Genomic DNA, 21,211 nt, shown 5'->3' with positions numbered 1-21,211 from the left:
GTGGTATGTAGGAGAAAAGGTGGGGGTTGCCTCTGCACCTGGCCCTTTCGTCACACGTCACAATCTGTCAATTAACTCTATATGTCACTTCTTACGCCAATAATACAGTGAAAGGTAGAGGTCACTGCAAATGTTCAGTGAGAGCAGGCGCACTAGCGTTTTCACATCATCAGTGCTTTCGTTTGCCATCGATCGTCTGCTGCTAGCGTTCAGGCCTGGCTACAGTTAGCTTTATATAGCTGGCTGAGTAGGAGCGAGTGAGCGAAGTTCCAGCAGACAGAATCGGGCTGTGGTGTGTGTGTGTGTGTGTGCGTGTGTTTGAGGCCCGACACCACCAAAAAGGAGTTTTCGGTCATCGCTTAGTGTAAAGTTACAATTTTTTTTTCCCTTCCCCCAAAACTAATAGTATGGGACGCAGTTGCTGGGTGGAAAGCCAGTGCTCTTTTTCCGGCCACTCACATTCGCTCAAGTGGGATAATCGCCAGCTATGTGAGAAGACGCAGGCCACTAACGGCAGTAGTGTACCGCACAGTTTCTGTGATCATTCAAGATTTCGCGAACACCTGATTCAGTTTTGGAAAGTTGTGCTCAGTTTCTTGCGTCTGTGCAACATTTACGATGTAGCTCCTTATGTACCTGTGATGCTTGTATCGCTGGCGTGTTACCTCAATTCTCTCCATGGAGATTTTGTCCATGACGATATTGCCGCTGTAACTACAAACCCTGACGTTAGAGGGGAAACATCTCTGTCCACACTCCTTTATAATGACTTCTGGGGAAAAGCAATGGCCGACCCGTATAGTCACAAATCTTACAGACCTCTCACAGTCTGGACATTTAGGTAAGGAAGAAATCATGACCTTTTGTTGTTGCCATTACAGCCGTTATCGTACGATGTAAGTGTGATACTTTCAGAAATTTTTTATGCTTTCTTGTCGGCGATATCTAACAACTGTTCTCTGCTATTGTGTTACAGTATACGAAACAAACGTACAGGAGAGATTAGGTGATAGAATTTCCAGTTATAAAACGATTTTATGTCCTAGCCGGTAAATTTCAGTTGCACTCTTAATAGTACTAAAGCAGCCCACAATTTCCCGTTTTTGATGTGCTTCCCGTATAAGCATTCAGTGCAAACGTTTGCACTACAACAATAATACAATAATTATCTTTGAAGTTATGTTCTATGAGGTTTATTTTGTAACTGTTGTATTGTTCACTTAGAATCACATTCTTTTAGTAACTATAAGTTCGTCTAACTCATGAATTGAACTAACTTGTAGGCAATTCAAGCTTTTATACTAGATTCTTTCGTTTTTATTAATTACATGAAATTATATTGCTTATTTATCTCTTTAACCATATTGAACGGTAGGTTTTATCTGTTGCGACATTGCATTACATATTAGTAACGGAATTCTTCTACTTACATCACACAAAAAGCAACTACATAGTGTAGGTTTCTAATTAATTAATAAAAAAATTAATTGTATAGAGTATAATAGCAATTTAAATTAAATTTGAAAATTTTATGTCGATTTTAAATTTACTTGGATGATATTAATTTAATCGATGTCTTTTAGTATATATACCAAATAAATTTTAAAAGAACAAATACTTATAAAGTTAACGAGATAATTGGTTCCTTCTTCGGAAGATAAATGATTAAATTGGGAGGAAAATCGTAAAATAAGAACAATGTGGGTAGAAAATTAGCTCCCTTTTGGGTGCATGTAGGGGTGTTTGCAGATCGTGGATGGATGAATAAGAAGGAATTAGTTGGAGAAACTCTTTAGTTAACCTTGCATTTGCCGTTACTGCTTTGCAGCATAACAAAGGGAATTTCACTGAGTACAATTACTATATTTAGTTACTGATGATGATGTGAGAAACCGCATAAAGATATGTGTAACAAATATTTCCTTGGGAGAGTCTAGAAATATTGCAAAGTTAAAAAATAGGAGATCGAAAGAAAATGTTCCATTAGCGATATGTTCGCGAAACAAATGGTTCAATCCAAAAAGAGAAATTCTTAGTGCGTTTTCTCATTATCCATCTGACTTTGCAGCTTAGTTCTTGCGAAGGTGATGTGTCGTATTGCGAAGATAATAAGCTGTGCTTATGAAATATGGGGTGTGCTAGATTTGCGGCTGACTATCCGAAACTGCACATAGAATGACAAGATTAAGCACTTTACTATATTAGCTCTTCTATTAATTAACGAAGCCACTTTCATTAGAATTAGTACTTTTGACGAAGTAAGTGGTGTAGAATTATCTGTAATTAAGCCATTATTAATAATAATTCATAGTCAGGTTTCTTCTTAATATTGGCATTTTTTCTCAATAGTTCATGGATGGATGGATTCATATGTGCTCATGGTGAGAGCAGTATAGTTGAATTTGAATAAGATAATGTATTATATTATGATTTTATTCATTGTTAAGTAAATTAAATATATTACCACATTGTCAATATGTAGTTATGCATTTCGAGATGAAAATCGGTATATAAATCTTAACAATGAAGTTTATGGAGTGAGTGCGCTTTTTATTTGTTTTTTTTTTTTTTCAATTTGAACATTGCTCAATTTCCATACCATTGTAAAAAAACGTTAGTATTATGCATTTCCTATTTAATTTACTTGTAATTATTATTTCCGAACAATACAATATGCAATGCTATAAAACTGGGGAGTATTCTGGTACCTTCATTGTTCAAAAAGAATTAAAACTTTCGTAACAGAAAACTATTACAAGGAGCTCTAAAATATCAACGGTCATACATCAAGAACAGACAGCTCACTGTGCCATTTCACATAAAAAAATCAAAGCAATCTCAGCTCTCTTGTACCAACTGGTTTTTATTCCTCGATTTATCCAAGTATTACACATTAAGAAACATTTCGTAGAAACTTCGATTAGTCTGCAGACATGCAATCTGGTTGAAAAACAGTTAAAAGCAATATTAGCTTGAACATGATATAGAAATAGCATTTCTTGTATTAATGTTGTCTTTTACAAGGGTAATATTTTCCCAGTTTCCGTTACCGGAAAAGAATTTTCAACTCAGATTCTTCAACTCAGATCATCTTCTTAATACGATAGCTACATGTTCCAAACGACAAAGTATTTGTGAAATTTTATATACATGAAGATAACAAATATCACATTTGGCTATCTGCCTATTTGCAATAGCAACATACAATTTTCCGACAAGCTAGTTTCCCGCACATTATCCATCTTGCTTGAACTATTTAAACAAAACATAAAAATCAACAGAATTCAACTTTGATTTAAACAATTTAAAGTCAATATTGTTTTATCTTTCCAGCTGTTTTGTACGTAATGGTGCTAATTTGTAGAAGTATACTTTATAGAATTGAATTGTACATACACTGATACCTACTAACTTGTTTCAGAGATCACTGCAGCAAAAATATGGATTTTTAAAAATGATTCTGAAGTGATCACTCCTAATTTAAAAAAAAATGGTGATTATTTATACATCTCTTTCTCTTAACTGTACTTTTTCTCCTCCTCCTTCCCCTTGAAACCATTTCATTACTTCAGAATGTCGACCAGAATTAACAATTCCTGCTTTTCATCTAAGCTCTGTATTCACCATTTGTTATAATTCAGTTTCAGTAATCTTTAAAATTAATTAGAAGGAACACTAAGTACAGACCCCGCTTTATTGTTAGGTTGGTTCCACGTTGAAGCAGCGATATCATAAAGACACTTCATCCGATCTCTCTAACACAGCCAAATCGTCCTGGTCATTACGGATATATCCCTTGTAATCTGTCGTTCGCTCTTGCGACAGTGAATACAATTAATTCCTAGCAAAGCAGGCATTTAGTAATACAGCAACCCAACTTCAATTGCATGAATGAAGGAAACAACTCCGCACAGTAAATCATAAGGAAAACATTTCAATTTTTTTTCATCCAACTACTCATTACGTAAAGTGAAATTGTAACTCTTTGTGGAAATAGTTTGCGTAGAAAATATCGATTCTATCTCAATGTTAAGAGTTCCGTAGATATGAGTCAATAGTATGGGCGAAAAAAAAAAAAGAAAAGATAGAAAGAAAAACATATAAACCGTATAGGATTGCTTGGCAATACAGAAGAGAAAAAGGAAATCTCATATCGGAGATTTGTTCGGTAACTTTAGATTTTTTTTACTTTTTTCGAATAATCAATGTAAAATAATAAAAAAATCAGAAAAAGGACGTTGATAAACTAAGATATTTACCATTCCTAATCATAGTTAACATTTATATATGAGACAAAAAGGAATGTGTTTTGATTATTACACGTATGACTCTTATCAAAACAAAGTTACATACACAATCAACTTTGAACTTATCGACTCTTAACACGTTCATTCATGAAACTGCTGTCGCTAATGAGTAGTAAATATGAATCATGGAAATGCTTAAAAAAAGCCAATAATTCAAAACAAATCTTCAAAATATCTGTAAAATGGACCAAATTAGAATCTATATATACATACATGTACAAGAAATTGTCAAATATCCAAACATTGTTAGATATTCTTGCACTGACTGCCTACGCAACTCACATGTTGCGAAAACCCTTGACTTGGAATGAACTGGATTCGATTTCTGTCGTAATGCGAAAGGAACATTCAAAAGAGCACGTAAAAGTGAGCTAGTCGTCTCCTACTGTTCTCCCAGAATACCTGTTTTTTCATTGCGTAAAATCATGAAAAACAGCCAGAACAATGTGAAATTTACAGATTTACCAGATATTCCAGCTTTATTTCCTCTGGTGTAATTCAACTAACCAACCATATTTTGTGCATTATTCAAAAGAAATACCGACAGCAACTGAAAAAATAAAACATGTATTTCTGCTATCTTCACCGTTAAGCATGAATATATTTCGGCCCATACCTTGTTTGGAATCCACTCTCAATCTCCGCTTCTTCTAAGATAAACGTACTCATTCCATTCTCTTTTTTTTGGCTTTATTTTAATCCTTTTCCTTCCCAGAATATATTTTATATGTAAGAATGCTCAAAGATATTTAATATTTAAACATTCCGTCAATGTTTTATTCAGTATTAACTCATTTGAATCCATCACTTGTTTTTCTTAATGGTATGTCCTTTTTCGCAATCTACCTCTTGTGCATTAATGCTAGAATTAATGATGGATTCGTTCAAAGTCAAGCAAGGAGAAACCGATAGCTAAACCTATTAAAATTCTGTAAATGGAGTTAATGTTAAATAATGGAACATTTCCGTTTATCTATGAACAATGATGGAATACTGTTTCACTGGTAGATATTGCCTGAGTGTTTTCTTTTAAAATCTCCTTAGAATATTAATGTTTTCTAAGTAACATAGCCATCTGTTTTCAAAGGTTTCAAAGCTACATATGATTATCCAAATGCTTTTTTCTACAGCATTTGAAGGGAGAAAAGAGATTACCATTTTAGACCAAATATTTAGATAATATTAAAATATTATTTAAATATATACCTAAAAAGACAATGCATTATTATATAAAATTATTTTTTATTTCATTTTTATTAGTAGAATTTGCAAAAGTACTAAATTTTTGAATCAAATAGATACACCTAAATATATCGTATATAGATTCCTTTAAAGTGTAATTCGGAACTTTTAACTTCACAAATGTCGAGAGATGGTGGAGAATATAGACCCTGGGATGGTAATGGATGGCAATGCTGTAGCCAATAGCCAATGAAGTTTTAACTGAGGCTCGGCTATTGTTGTTACCCTTATGCCATGATCAGAGCTTTATACAGCTCAATAACACATTATCCTTACACTGTCCTTTACAGATAACGGGGAAGATAAAAAGCATTCTTGCTTCGCCCATTTAAGACAGTCCTTATAAGGACAAATGTCGATTTTATGAAATCAACTCTGATTTGATTCGATTCAAATTGTGATTTCTTTATCTGTTATAGAGAGAGACGTTATCTTATATTTTTCTGCTATATATAAATAACATTGAATTTTTTTTTATTCTGTATCTCGTTATGCTTGTTTATATATGATTATTCAGGTAAGTGATATATATATATATATATATATATTTATTTATTTATTAACGTGGTGTTTATCATTTCACTTGACTTTATATTATATTAACTACATAAAATAGTTACTTATTATTATTATTATTTATCATGGGATTCCAAAAAAATGGGATTGCTAAAAGTCTAAACTAGAATAGGGATCCTGTCAGATATGCAAGGAATGATCACTACTCAGTCTGTAATTCCACACTCTCGATAATACATGAATTATATATAACAGGAGGATATAATTAATTAAATTATGAAAAAGAAGGAATTATCTCATATACGAAACATTCAGCTTTCGCTATAGTTCGCGTGTCTCTGAAACATGTCTTATCAAGAAGGTTGGATCTGATTAAGGCACTTAGTTATTCCACAGGAAGGCATAAGAACTGTGATCATCATATCCGTGTGAATGAAATTTGTTTTTATTGTAATGATAACCAAACCAAACAATCAAGTATGGACCAAATTTCTTGAAGTTTTTCCTTAGAGGAAAGCATCCGCCCCTACCTTTATCAATTTTCATGACACTTAAAATCACCAGCGACTATGAACTCATCTGAAATATATATATATATATATTTCAGATGAGTTTTTTTTTTTCTTTCCTTATTTTGGACTGCAGAACTAGACCTAGATTCTCTATCGCTGCTGCTCTGTGACTGTACCTTTATATTATCACAGCACTAGTAGCAGCGAGGCGAGCGAGAGAGAGAGAGAGAGCGATTTCACTTGGGGATATAATCTCACCCACATCTTTGCCTTCCTTTGTGCTGTCAAGGTCACTATCCGAATCCCATAAACAGCAGTTGAAGATTTTGCAAAGGTTACTAAGGCGTCAAATCCAGTGTTTCTGAGATTAAAACAAAATATTTAATTACAATATTATTTTTATAGTGCGCCATATTCAACAAACCGAACAAGAAAAAGAAATCTTATAAAAAAAGATCAAAGACTTTTCTTAAAAGCCTGCAGAATAAAGTTGAACTGATTTTCAAAAGAAATAACATATTTATATTTCGTTTCATAATGTTCTCCATCTTTGGTCTGAAAGCTATGGTAATTAATTAAAAAAACGCGTAGAATGAAGTCAGTACTGCAAAATATATCCTTGAGGATATATTTTTATGTTTCATGGTATTATGTTTCCTTAATTTAATTCAATTTATAGCTTTTTAATTCAATTTACGTATGGACATTGCATTTTTTTAAAAAAATTATCTGAGTATGTGAATCATTTTCCAAGATCTTCATAACTAGTACTAAAAAGGTATATAAGTTATAGGCTTCGATGTGTTATGGAAAAGAGCCTCTCTATTCTGAAGTGAAACCAGTTCTAAATTATCAAAAAAGCTGAAGGTATGTGTAACTATGCAAAGAAAAACATTCCATATATTTTGCTCGTAAATATTAATGATGAAATTTAAGTTATATATTTTTCCAGAATTTGGATATTTCACCGTTAAAATCTCAAAAAATCAGAAATCTATAAAAAACGTTAAATTAATTACAGACCAGAGCCTAATTGCCCTTTTAGTACAAAAATAAGACAATGCATTCACACGAATCTCGCTACTTGGACCGATTCGTAAATTAGAGGAGTGTCCACTTTTCCCTGATGATAAGTTAGCCCTTCTCGTACAAGAGTTGGCAAAGTTTTTTTTTCTTTCCAGTAAAACAGACAAACCAACCAGTAGAAACATACACGCGTGATTAAGAGACATAGTACGGCTGTCTCATAGCCTTAATTGCTTTGGCAATAATTCCCAACAAACAAACATTTCAGTTCCTTTCCTAAGTTAACAAAATATGAAATGGTTTCATTAATTGCAACTAAACTGATTTTAATGAATTTTGCCTTCTCCAAATATGCAATCGAAATGAATTTCCTTTTACTCACTGCAATTTTGAATTTAGGACGCAGGTTGATAAATAATAAGCAAGTCAATTCAAGTGCTCTATTTGATTATAATTAACAACATGAATATAATTGTAATTCTTGTAGCAAAGAAGCATCTTATCGGATCACAATATGTTGGTAACACAAAATGAATAATACATGCGATTAAACCTGGGATTACTAAATCTTTAAATAGACAATGCTAATCTGGCTACAATTTTATAAGGTCACTGAAAAACAAAAAATCAGTTTGTTCAATTCTATGTTGGTCACTCATGTACATTGTACAATTTTGGTATCACTTGACCAATATAATAGGCATATTAGACGGAATTAACTTGGATATATTTTATAAATAAAATACGCATTTATAGAAATAAATATACATATAAACGAATATGTTGCTTCTAATATTAATTATTAAAATTAAAGAATTAGTCACGTTTCCTCAACATTCATTTGTAACAAACATCGTGTTCTATTTAAGATGATTAAACTTGAAATAATTATAAAATCGGATCAGAATTGAAATTGAATGCTTTTAGTTTCTGAAGCTTTCATGTTTTACCTTAATTTTAATTTATACTAAACTAGGATTACGCGTTTGAATATTAAAGTAAAAGCTTCAAACAAAATTATTTAAGTTTCTGAGTTTAGTGACAGATGACAGAGATGTCCTTTAAATGAGATTTTTATGTATAATATTTCAAAACTGTTTTCGGAATAATAATAATAATAATAATAATAATAATAATAATAATAATAATAATATAAAGCTTTTCATTAAGTGGTGTGCGTTTAGAATTTTAAATAAAAGTTGAAAATATTCATTAAACACCAGCGATAAGTATGGCTTATTATTACTATTTCGCTCTTTTGAACAATTGAAATAAAAATATGTTATTTTAAATTGCAAAACAAATTTTACTTTTTGTTAATTTTTAGCCATAAAGATATACCCAAATGTATGAAGTTTAAATAACGAAATTGATAAATTTCTTTAAAATACTTGACATTAGTGAATTTTTGTCAATTTCTTGTGGATTTGTTATTCGCTAAAGCAGCGCCGAACAAACAAAGAAAAGAAAAATATCGTCAGTTGTTAATTGTGTCTTTTACCATAGATCGTATTTTGGAATTCATGATAGCACGTTTCTTTTTTTGTTTTTCTTACTTTGAGCTATTTTTAAGTTATAAGGATTTTCCTAGTAACCACGTAACTCAGATATTTGTCACTTCATTCTTATAACTATTTAAAAGGTATCGTGCATGCTAACTAAATACTTCTAGCTGATTGAATGTTTCCTATTCGTTCATAAATGGTATTTTTATGACCTATTTATTTTTCTGTGATATTTTCTTTTAACACGTTAGCCAAAATTCCTGCCAGTGTCAAAAATGCAATATCTTTCTTTAAAAATAAACAAATAAATAGAAAACTAGTGCAGAAAGTGTTATAACAGCCTGTCAGTTTGTGAGTAGCGATATTTTTCCTTCCAAATAATTTTATGGAAAACGTCTGTCATAGACAGATGTTTTCCATGCAATTATTTGCTTGCATTTTCTCTATAAAAATATCTGAATGAATTCAAAATATATCATAAATGATGTATTTTCAATCTGTACAAATACATTTTGAATCTATAAGAATTATTTCAATACATTCTCTATATGAATATCTAATATCTACTACGAATATCTATGTCTTTGAATTTCTTTAATATCGTGTCTAAGTTAAAGAAAAAACAACATAACTTGTATCCACTTTTGCATCATATGCAAAAGTCTTTCCACAGTGGTCACAGGGTTAAATAAAGAGTACCGTAAACATTCTGTGCACATTCTAATGCCGGTGTTCAGTAGGGATATTGAAGTTAAAGTTTATATTCGGAGAAGTAAACATCAGGATACTAACTATGCACGCCATGTCTATTTCCCAGCAGAATCGGCCCCAATTACAATATGTTTCACGGACGCATGAACATCCGTATAGCAAAAATTCCTTCAACCACAAGAATTCAACTAGAATAGAAATAAATTTGTGTGCCGAGAATGACTTTAATATCTCTTCAGCAGTACGTCTAGCTGACAGCTGCAATGGTTTGATAGTTAAAGGTGAGGTGAATGAAATGAAAGAAACTGTGCCTTTGAGACTTATATAACGACACTCTAGACACCGTCACAAATTAACAATAGCGTGATAGTGGGACATTTAACTCGATCACATTAAATGAGAAGTGCGAAGAGCTGTATAAAATGCTTACGTGATCATACTCTGATGGGAGGAATGGTGTGATACTTAGAGGATTTATCGCGAGTAAAATCTCGGTCATCTACCTGATTGCAGTTCAAAAAGGAATTAGACACTGTTACGCTTTCGGGGCTATTATGTTTTGCTAATGGACACAAATGTTTCACAACTGTAGATAAGAAAAGTCGAACGATAAGGACGAACAGAATATGCTTGTATGGGTATTCAAACACTTACTAACACACGCCATTCGTTTAGAATTGAAGCGTCACATTTTCTTAGCGAAATATCTAAGCTGTTAACAGCAGATAGTAATATCGGAGAGAAAAACGGTTTTTCCGTTCACCAGTTAGCTGAGCAGACAACGTTAATTGATTTATAAATAGGCCACATGAATACTTTAAGCAGACTAACTATCCTAGTTCAGTTAGATCTCCAGTATGGTGTCTCCTTGATGAGTTCTAAAAGCTGTAATCAGCTGAACATTAATGTTCTAGTTTCCAGAGCATTTTGATTTTCCTCCCTCTTTCGTTCCTTCCTTAAGCTTACTCTACAATGGTAACTGATTACAGCATGCGGTATTCTTTTTTTTTGTCTACGTATTACTTCAACGTATCTGATGAGGTTTGTTTTTCAGACAGGGGAAAAATGACTATCCCATTAGACTCTCTACTTCATGCGATATCCAGTACCCGAAAACACTTGGGTATAAACAAAGAATATTAACTGAAAAGAAACCAATAATAAAAGAGTCAAGAAAACAAAAAATGTCCTTATATTCATAAACCATTCCTTTATTTATGAATGCCGTCTATCTTCTTAAATATATATTTAGAAACACCAATCTCTAAATTTTGTTACAAAAAAAGGGATTAAAATTCTGTTTGAATGACGGCCTTTAACAGTGATTCTGCTTTTACAACCTATTATCTGGTTTTATTTTCCTAAAACAACTGCTATGAACAAAGTATTCAAAGTCTGAGTCTTATTCAAATCGAAAAAACAATATCGACAAACTATTTGGAAACAGCATATACTCCCACTGATCTACTTTTAGAACAGAAGTCATTAAACAGAATCGATATCATGTACAGGTAACTATTAATGATCGTCTAAGAGTGCAACATTTGCAGGTTCGTTTTGCGATTTGTATATGACTGGAAATGTAATGTGATATCGGTTGTCACTTAGTTCGCTAAGTAGTAAAGATAATGATAAAAGTGAATTTTTTTTTCAAACTGTATTCAAACAAATAGATACTAAAAGCTATTTTCTTTTATCTAAAAGACAGATATTTAATCATTACGTGGCATTAGAGTACTTTATATTCACTGTAATTATCTTGAAGCCATTTTTAGAAGTTACTCAGACACATGTGTATGAATCATTATCATTTTTCTGAGGGACAATAGTACATGTCACCATCAGACATACGTGAAAAAATAATTGAGCTGTTCTCTTTAGTTGCAAGAAAGTAGATAGAAATTTAATGTAACCACCTACTGAAAATAATGATTATTCCTTATTACAGTTTCTCCTGACTGATTAAAAATAAATATCGCAGATTTAAAGATGAGTAGTGAGTATTCCCGCAGAGAGCCAAGAGCAGCATTAAACAATTATTAAAGAAAGAAAGGAAAGAAAGAAAAACGGAGCGAAAGAAAAGCTGGATGGATAAAGCAAAGACTGAATAAAAGGGTAGTTATTCATTAATATTCTAGTTTCTGAGCATTCCTCGAATACTCAGAAGTCAGGTTCGGCTAATTCGAACCTTACTTCTGAGCATTCTGAGGAATGCTGAGAAGTTAGGTTGAAATTGGATGCGGAGAGACTCGATTCTTCCGTTTTGTGACATCAACAGATCTGGATTAAAAGTAAGAAGCTGGGTTACGCCCTATAACTTTTCTAACTGAGGAGTGAGGGCAATACGTTTAAAAAAATAATAAATAAATCGACATCTTTTTCATCCAACTTTACTTAAAATATCATATATATTTGGGAATATAATTTAGAAGAAAAGAAATTTGAAAACAAAAGACATAAATAAATAACTAGAAAATCAATTTTTAGTAATATCTTGTATTAGTTACAAAAAATCATAATTTTGATGTTAAAAATTACGTAAAATAGAATGTAAGTTTATCTGCTTCTTTTTCGTGATTTCGTTGGCCTAGAAATTAGGCCTTTCTTAACACTGATGTATTCATATTATAATTCCCGTAAAAGTTATTTTAAATGCAGCGACTGGCAAAGCTTCTCGTAATCTGTAAGAAGAATTATCTATGAAAGCAAGCATTTCAAGACATATTCAACACGAAATTAACCGTGGACTGTATAACCTGTAAGAAAAGTGAACAAAATCGGTTTAGGAAGGAACATAGACAAACGCAAGCAAAAGGATGTTGATAAGGAGAATTCTGCGGGGAGGGAAGATGACACATGCATAAGAAATCTTGCAAAAGTTTTTGGAGGCTTTCCATAAAATGCATTGTAGAGGATTGACAGTTGAAATCTGATCTTACCAAACTAGAGCATTATAGATATCTGCCGTGATATTCGAAAATATCAGCCTTTCTTCTCTGTATCTCATTAGCTACAGTATCGCTCGTGTTTTCCGAAAAGAACATGCACATTAGGAACTAAAGTCTTGAGTGAACACTGTTGACCAGTCCAGAAAATATGATCTCTGTTTTAAAATAAATATTATCATTTTCTGTAAGGAAATAACGTCCATTTAAGTAATTTATATAGTTTAGATGGGTTGAGTAATGCTAGTCAGACCGAGCGAAAGTCAATAAAGGCCTTTAGGTATCAAGTATTCGCTCCATTATATGATCGGACAAGTCAGTTAGTTCTGTATGAGGTAGAGGATGGTAGTAAGGAATCTTAGTTTCCGGGAGAAATAGCCAGCTGTGCTCTTGGGGACGACTAACTCATCCCAAAATAAATAGGCTTAGAAAAAGTTACTCATATTCTTGAGGATAACTTAACCCCAGTCTTTTGAAACTGTATCGTTCCCACCGCCATGAAGGGGATATTGAAGCTTTATCATTACGTTAGATTCTAAATACTCTTGTAGATATAATGGGATTACTGCTTACCTACTGCATTCAACTGCTAATGCTAGATAGGATTTTAAAACAGAGGCTGTGACTGTCTTGTATTCTTGTCGAAGAATTTTCAATATCCTGGAATATGTTCGAAGGTTAATATATGATACTTCCATTCGTTTGAGGTCACGTAGATACAACCCGGTAACCGTCTTTCCTATTGTTCTCTGGAATGTAATGTTCAGACCATCTTTAGGCTAATATTACGTTTTTTTATTGTCTACATGGGTAGCCCAACAGTCACTGGAGAGTTTAGTAGCTCGAATTACGAAAAAAAATTTCTGTAACATTAACATAATTTCAAAGCCGTATAAAATTAATTTGGCTCAATTTTTAATACAAAAAATAATACTCAAAACTTCTTTTTTCCCGTAAGTTGTTTTAATTTATTTGCATTTTTGGTTTAAGACTATTCAGAGTTTTATTATATTTTCGTCTACTTTATTAAGTCTTAATGATTTCTTTGGTTTTTTTCTGGTGACACGGCGATGATAACAGGAAACAGGAAACAACTATGATATCCCGTAGTCAGATCCTAGGTGATAGTAGTAATGAAATAACCGATTGGGCTAAGAGCTAAATGACAGAGACCATCTACCACAAGATAAACGATGGTTAATATCCGAAATGCAACCCAGGCCGATTACGCTGGATAATATGGGTGGAGAGTCCTAACGTTCAAGAAATGCAGTCGCGCTCAGAGACGATGAGATCATAAAGAGCACACACAACAATGCATAAATCAGTATATTATTTATAATTCACTTCTGTCACGCACACAATACCTTCCAATGGTCCTCCCTTGCTACGTCAGAAAGTTTTCCAGTTATTCTATTCACCATTTTTCCCGAAATAAATCTAACAGAGATGCATTTTATTTAGTGTTAATTCGCCAAGTAAATGTCAACGTGACCTTGACAGTAACAGAGGTTAGACTGCTGAATATTTGAAATTCTTAATGGATATGAGCGACTAAATTGCCCATATTAATGAGTACAAGTCAGCATATAAAGCTCTATCCAACACTGTTCATTCTGCTTCCACCGCTGCTCGTAAAATAAGTTCAAATGCCATCTGAGATCATTTTGGGGAAAAGACTTATTTAGTAGAGAAATAGTTAACAGTTAATAGTAAAATTCCACGCTTCGTTTCTTGATATTGTTTAGTGCTAAATGGAGTTATAAATCTTATTAAGCATAAATAACGTATGTACTGGAGCTTTTAAAATAAAACAGAGGAAAGTTTAATTTAAATACTTCAAGTAATAACTCGAGTTGTTCATGCTTAGAATAGTTGCTGCAGAGAAGTTAGAAATCACTGTGAAATGGATCACGAATCATTATTGCTTTAATTAGAAAATAGTAGACATTGTGAAGAGATATGCCCTGTAAAGATTGATTGAATTAAACGCTCGATGCATCTGATTAATATCTAAAAAGACTGAATAAATACTTGGGAACAAAACCTATTGGCTGCTTCTCTTAGCAACAGAGAATTAATCGTGTGTGGTGCAAAAACTTCCTACAAGGACGTTATTAAAAGTCCAAAAACATATTGAACACTCGAAATAATTAACGACATTTATTTATTTTACTAAATTCGCAAATCTTTATTTTTTTGGTGTAATATTTGTATAAAGATTACCCAATCTTTATATAAACTACCATTTTTAAGTATTTCTGTATAGTTTTACATTCTTAAAAATCGTTAAGCCTCGCATAACATACGAAGCACTGCTGGTTTTACTTTTGTATGCGTATAGGAATATCCTGGCTGATAGCATTATCTTAACTCAGTTCTGTCTTTATATCGATGTTCATTGATCCTTTAAGGAAACAAGCGTTGACCTCATTCTTCAGTGATCCAAAGGCGCTCATCTAAGAATGAAAATATTTTTGTAGTTTTCCAGTTCTCTGTAAAGTAGTACTTGTAAGAAAAAAGTAATCAATGATCCATCGTAATGTCCAGTTTCGAGCCCCTACTCTCTTGAATCTATGTACATTTTTGCATTGAAATTTTCTGTGTGCAGTACACAACCGCCATGTGGTTACTTTTATCGCAGACGGCCTTGGCAACATACGTTCCCTAGAGTCATCCATAAGTCCTTGTGCTGCCACCTGGTTAGGAGTTCAAAATTATGATCTACTCATATTTATTTTGTTTGTCATACAAACGATCTATGAAACTGCTCGTCGTAAAATAAAATATTTTATTCATTTTTTTAAAGTATCTGCATATGCATTTCAAACAGAATTCTTTAAGTTTATATGTAAGGAATATAAAGCGTTTCATTTATATTTATTTATTTTTTTTTTTTTTGCTGTCTTCCCAAAAGTGCTATAAGCAGATGCAGTATTGAGAAAGCAATATGTACTAAGAGGTAGTGAGAACCGATAACCGTGCTTCTCAATGTACTTTGGCATGTTGCTATTCTTCCTATCCTGATCTTGGAGGCACAATAAAGGAAATGATAACACAAGCACACCGAGATAACAAAGCAGAATCATTGTGGCTTTAGTTCTTCTTCAGAGCATAAACATATCGGCAGCCAGCATAGAAAAGCCCATATAGGTGCACGATGCGTGAGATTACAGTAGACGGTTTGTATCCCTACACATAACCCGCCATTCAAAAGGAGCAAGACGGTCTTAGATGAGGCCAAATGGGCTGTAGTACTCTCCTTTAAGATATGTTACTCCTCTTTTGTTATTCTGTCTCGAGGTTTGAACTAATTTTAATTTTGGGCGCATTCCATGTCTTCATTTCTTCTTGTGCTGTAAGTGTTTCCACTGAGAAATAAGAAAATCCTAGACCAACTGTTACTTAGTCTCAAGACTAGTAATCAGTTTTCGAACTATTCAACACACTTCAGCAAAAATACGTTTAATTTTGCAGCAAAATAAACCAGAATCACTGCAAAAATTAAATTAAAATGAAATATCGCATTTCACTATTTATCACCCAATTTTGCAGCGATTTCTACAGCTACCTCTCAATTATTCGATACAGAATACAAATAACTAATTGTTTGACTTTATCCAGATAAAGCTGAAGAATTATTTCAATTACAAAACCAAAGAGTTGCATTTTTGCTGTTATATGACTGATAGCAAATATATACCAAGCAGCCACTTTAGAGAATCATTAGTTGCCTAATGTTGTACCAACTTATCTCAGTCCTGAAGATATTTTCAGGCGCAAACTTTGTTTGCGTACACTTGGATAAAGGATTAAACTAAATTTATTATAGTCTAACCAAGTGCAAAATAAACTTCCAACTTCTTTCTCGAAATCCAGAGTAATTCAATAATAAGGTGGTACACCTGTTGGCAACTCATATAGGTAAATATGATCTCTCCTATTGCTTCTGCCTTAGTATCTTCACGTTTGGGTCTGCCTCCCACTGAAGACCTCAATAATGGTCGAAACCGGTCTTGGTAATGGACTGTTCCTTAATGCATAGCAGTATACATGCCTGCAAGGAGATGTGCTTTGCATTATGGGAGATACTGAGACAATGAGTGAGGAGAGCTTAGTCCACCTTTGCTGCGAGTTGCCTTGTGTTGTACCAACTCTGTCCTGAAGATATTTTCAGGCGCAAAGTCTGTTTGCTTACACTTCAATAAAGGATTAAACTAAATTTATTATATTAATTTCAACATAACGCTTTTTATTCTTTCATTTTTTATTTTCCTCAATCGTATAAATATTCGTCTGGAAACGTCTCTCTCCGGTCATATATCTAATGCGGTATGGTTGAGTTTACAATTTTGATTTTCATGTTTCGCTAAATTAAAAAACTAAAGTGATTTTAAATGCACAAAGGCAACGCAATTGTATTGTAACTATATTGAAGAAAACATATAGCCTAAATAACCTTTATATCTGTCATAGTTATAAGTTCTAAAATTATCGTTTTCATCTCATTTAGTCTCATCTTTCCCGAATGGAGTTAGTCTTAATGGTCTGTCACAACCAACACCTGACTTCATATAAACGTAATTATTGCAATAATATAGGGCGGTTTAATTCTCGCTTTCTGTCTCTGTCTCTACATAGTCGCTACGTATGTCAATTGCATCATCTATTGAGTTAGGAAAATGTCAAAATACTGCCATCTTCATAAAGCGAGTCTTAAGTTATTCAAGTCTTAAAACAATATCCATATTCAAGCCTTTCTAATCGAAGAACATCTTAAATATTGACTCAGCTGAGGAGCCTCCTCTAAAACTTCTGCATGATTATAAGAAAATATAAATTAATACACCATGCAAGGAAAAGAGCTCTTCTAATTTCTGATATAAAAAATCACAATACGTGACAAACACGTCTATGAGTTTCAAATATTGCTTTGTTAGATATTCACTACAAACTTCAGATCCGATGCAAGGAATTTTAGCATGCCGTATAACAGTAAATTGGTTACTTTTAAAGAAAACTGCGCACATATTCTACAGTTTCGGTCAAGTCACTTGACGCATGTCCGCAAAGTTGCCAGGCTGTGATTAGTGTTGATGGCAGACGCATCAATCTCCTATCTTCACGATCTCTCCTCCCTTGTGTTTCTCTACCTGTCATTAGTAGAATATGATGGAATACACGGTTCGGTGAGTGCCTTCAAGTAACACAGCAGCTGCATCAAATAGCATTCTCAACCTTCATGGACCATATATAACAAGGAGGCTTCTATATTGGTTTTCGATTTCGTTGCAACTCATGATAAATTCTTAATTATGCATCTGTTTGGCTTCGTAGCCTACGCGAGTATCATATTTCATAAATGTTAGAGGATGCTGAACATCATTTTCAAGGTATTTGCTAAATAATTGTTTTTATTCTTGAGATTTTCTTTATTTTTGTTATAGTAGATGGTATTTGTTTCCTTACTAAACAGTGTCAGAAAAATGTCTACGAAAACAATGTTATTGTAAATTTCTTAAACCTCTTTGCTAATTCGTTTTGGACCAGATATGGACCCAATATTTGCTGAAAGTGTGGCTCATGAAGACTCCGCTGCAGTTCACATTTTTTTTTCAGACTGCGGATCGTTTCTGTCTGAAGCAACATGATCCACCTTATCCGATGAACTATGATACGCTCTTCCGTATAGTTCTGAAACAGTTCCTGAACTATCCATGACATTGTCTTTCAAAAAACTATTACTGAATGAAGAAACAAATATGTGCATGAGGGTTGCAATATACAAGTAGGCGGAAGAATTCAGACTATTGCCAAGCGATCTAATAGGGTTCAAAGAAACAATTCATGTTGCTGTCGCCGTACGCGCACATCTTTCCTTAGCATGGAACAACTGAAGTTAGGATTCGTCGGACCAGCAGACTATTTGTTTTTCAGTGTCGACTTTTCTTCAGTTACTATGCCAGTTGATGTCTGTATTTAGTTGACAGGAGCTCGACTAGGTTGTCTACTTAGCTATACCCCATCTTCACGGGTTTTACTTTTCATTATCCTCCTTTGTAGACTATTGTATTGCTGTCAGACTGCAGTTCTTGTAACCAACCATTGGCCTCATATCACATCAATAAACTTCCGGTCATAAAACTGACGTTTTGTTGAAAATACTTTCTGTTAGTTTGACCACTGTCGGTAGTGCAGTGTAAACATCGTGAGTGAATACCCGAATATGGCAAAACTTTTTTTTTTGATTCTTGCATCACGAAATCTAGCGACGACTGTACTCTCTAGAGTAGGCCTGCACAGCTTGATTGTCTTTGAGGGCCAAACCCAACTTGTACTACTTGACCAAGGGCCAGATCACTTCGGACCTTAAATCTTAGACTAGTCCACTGCAGCTAAACGTAAGTAAATTTGTTAGTAGGTCTACAGTAAATACTAATTAATATGCATATTTAAATTTTTAGAGAGTTAAAATTAAAATTATAATCAAAATTATTTACAAACAGATATGGCTACAAAATGTCTCAATAAAAATCACTTAAACATAAACATAAAATTTACTAATAATTTCACTGAGAATATCACACTTATTCTCAGTGAAATATCAGTGACTGAATGTCACATTGTGACACATTACATTTCTTTGTTGCCACTATTTTATCAAAGTTTGGTGTCATCTTTGAAGTGACCGTTCTTAATATGGTCTCTAAATTGATATCATTTAAAGATGAACGCTGTTTGGTTTTCTTCAAGTTCATGATCGAAAATGTTTGTTCACAAGTATATGTGCTCCCAACATACAAAATACCTGGTAGGCAGTATCCAACAAACTTTTAAATTTATCCTGATCCAGAATAGGATAAAACTCTTGTAAAGTACTCTCCCTATGCTTCACCCGATAGTTTTCAGAGCACTGAAGATCAATAACTTCCACCTGGAGTTCGATAGGTAGATTTCCTGCTTCGACAGAAAATGCATCCTCAATCGCTTTTATGCGGACTTCTTCATTACTCAGTGGCATTCTTTTCTGAAACTCCTCACTTAGAAGTGATATGTGCTTCTTATATTTTCCACCCACCATTGAATGATATTCTAATGAAATATTCTGTCGACAAGTTAAGAAATGTGACATAACCCCCTTAGCAAGTTGATTTTCAAACAAACTTAATTTCATTTTGAATGCCTTTATAAGGGACATTAACTGAAAAACAAACTTATTTTTTCCTTGAAGCTGTAAGTTAAGGTCATTCAAGTGACCCAAAATGTCACACAAGAAAAATAAATCTTGATTCCATTCTTCATCCATTATTTCTGGGAATTTTTTCATATCTTCTTGAGATTCCAAAAATTCAACTAGTTCATTTTTTAGAACGACAAAGCGTGACAAACTTTACCGCGGCTCAACCAACGTACACCAGTCTGGTATGGTAGATCCCCGTATTCGGCATCATTTTCTTCTAGAAACATTCTGTGTTTCAAATCCCGAACTTGAATATAGTTGACCAGAGCAAATACTACTTTAATCACATGATTAAAGTACAAACCTTTTAAAATAACACCTGCTGATAAATTAGACAGTGAAATTTTGTCAATGGTATACCTGTATACTGTTCAATAAATGTTACAGCTCGCTCCAACATTTTTTCCACACATAGATGGGACACCATCAGTGCACTCTGCTACTAAATTCTTGAAATTTAAGGATAGTTTTTCGGTTACACACATCTTTACATTTTCTGCGATCTCCTTTCCTGTTGTTCTTCCTTTCATTGAACACAAACCAGCAAGCTCTTCCGACACCTCAAAATTCTTATTAACGCCTCTTAGAGATATTAAAAGCTGTGCAGTATCTTTCACGTCAGTACTTTCATCCATAGCAAGCGAATAATACAAACATTCACGCCGATTTTGCAGGTTATCTTTAAGATCCTCGGCAATATCAGCCACCCTCTACTGAACAGCAATACTGGACAAACTGATATTTTTCAAAATTAGTTTTCTTATCAGGATACAATTCGGAAACGGCAACCATCAGACACTTTTTTATCAACACTCCACAAACTATTTCTTGTGATATTTTTAAGCTTACTTTTGTGGCAACTTCATTTGCAGATGTCACTTTTTTAAAGGCTTGTTGCTCACCGCTATGGACTTTCAATAACTTTGCTGCATTTATTTGCTTTTCACTTGCATCCAACTTGCCAAGCTTGGGATGTTTCGATTCAAAATGACGTCTCAGATTGTACTCTTTCGGCACAGCGATAGATTCCCGGTAAACAATGCACGTTATTTTGTCCCTAAACAACGTAAAAAAATATTTGTTTGTCCACTCAGGGTTAAATGCTCGATGTTCCGAATCTATTTTACGCTTTTTACTTAAGCTCACTGTGTCGAGATTGACAATATTAATTACAAAAACGAATGATGAAAAACTCACAATAATGCAG

General features: G+C 33.4%; 1 protein-coding gene across 1 annotated transcript in view; it reads left to right on the top strand.

Annotated features, from left to right (window-relative positions):
* Window positions 1-280: 280 nt before the first annotated feature.
* LOC150108652 (protein O-mannosyl-transferase TMTC1-like) overlaps window positions 281-21,211 on the top strand; it is a 166,036-nt gene continuing 145,105 nt past the window's right edge. Inside the window, exon 1 of the mRNA XM_090416133.1 lies at window positions 281-841. Within this exon, the coding sequence (XP_090272259.1) occupies window positions 408-841 (434 nt within the window). The 5' untranslated portion in view covers window positions 281-407. The remainder of the gene's footprint in view (window positions 842-21,211) is intronic.

Source organism: Typopeltis vanoorti, chromosome 3 (genome assembly GCF_054136105.1).
Source record: "Typopeltis vanoorti isolate ZY-2024b chromosome 3, IOZ_Tvanoo_1.0, whole genome shotgun sequence".
NCBI lineage: Eukaryota > Metazoa > Arthropoda > Arachnida > Uropygi > Thelyphonidae > Typopeltis > Typopeltis vanoorti.
Note: the sequence above shows the minus strand (reverse complement) of the source record. Positions and strands in the feature narration are given on the sequence as shown.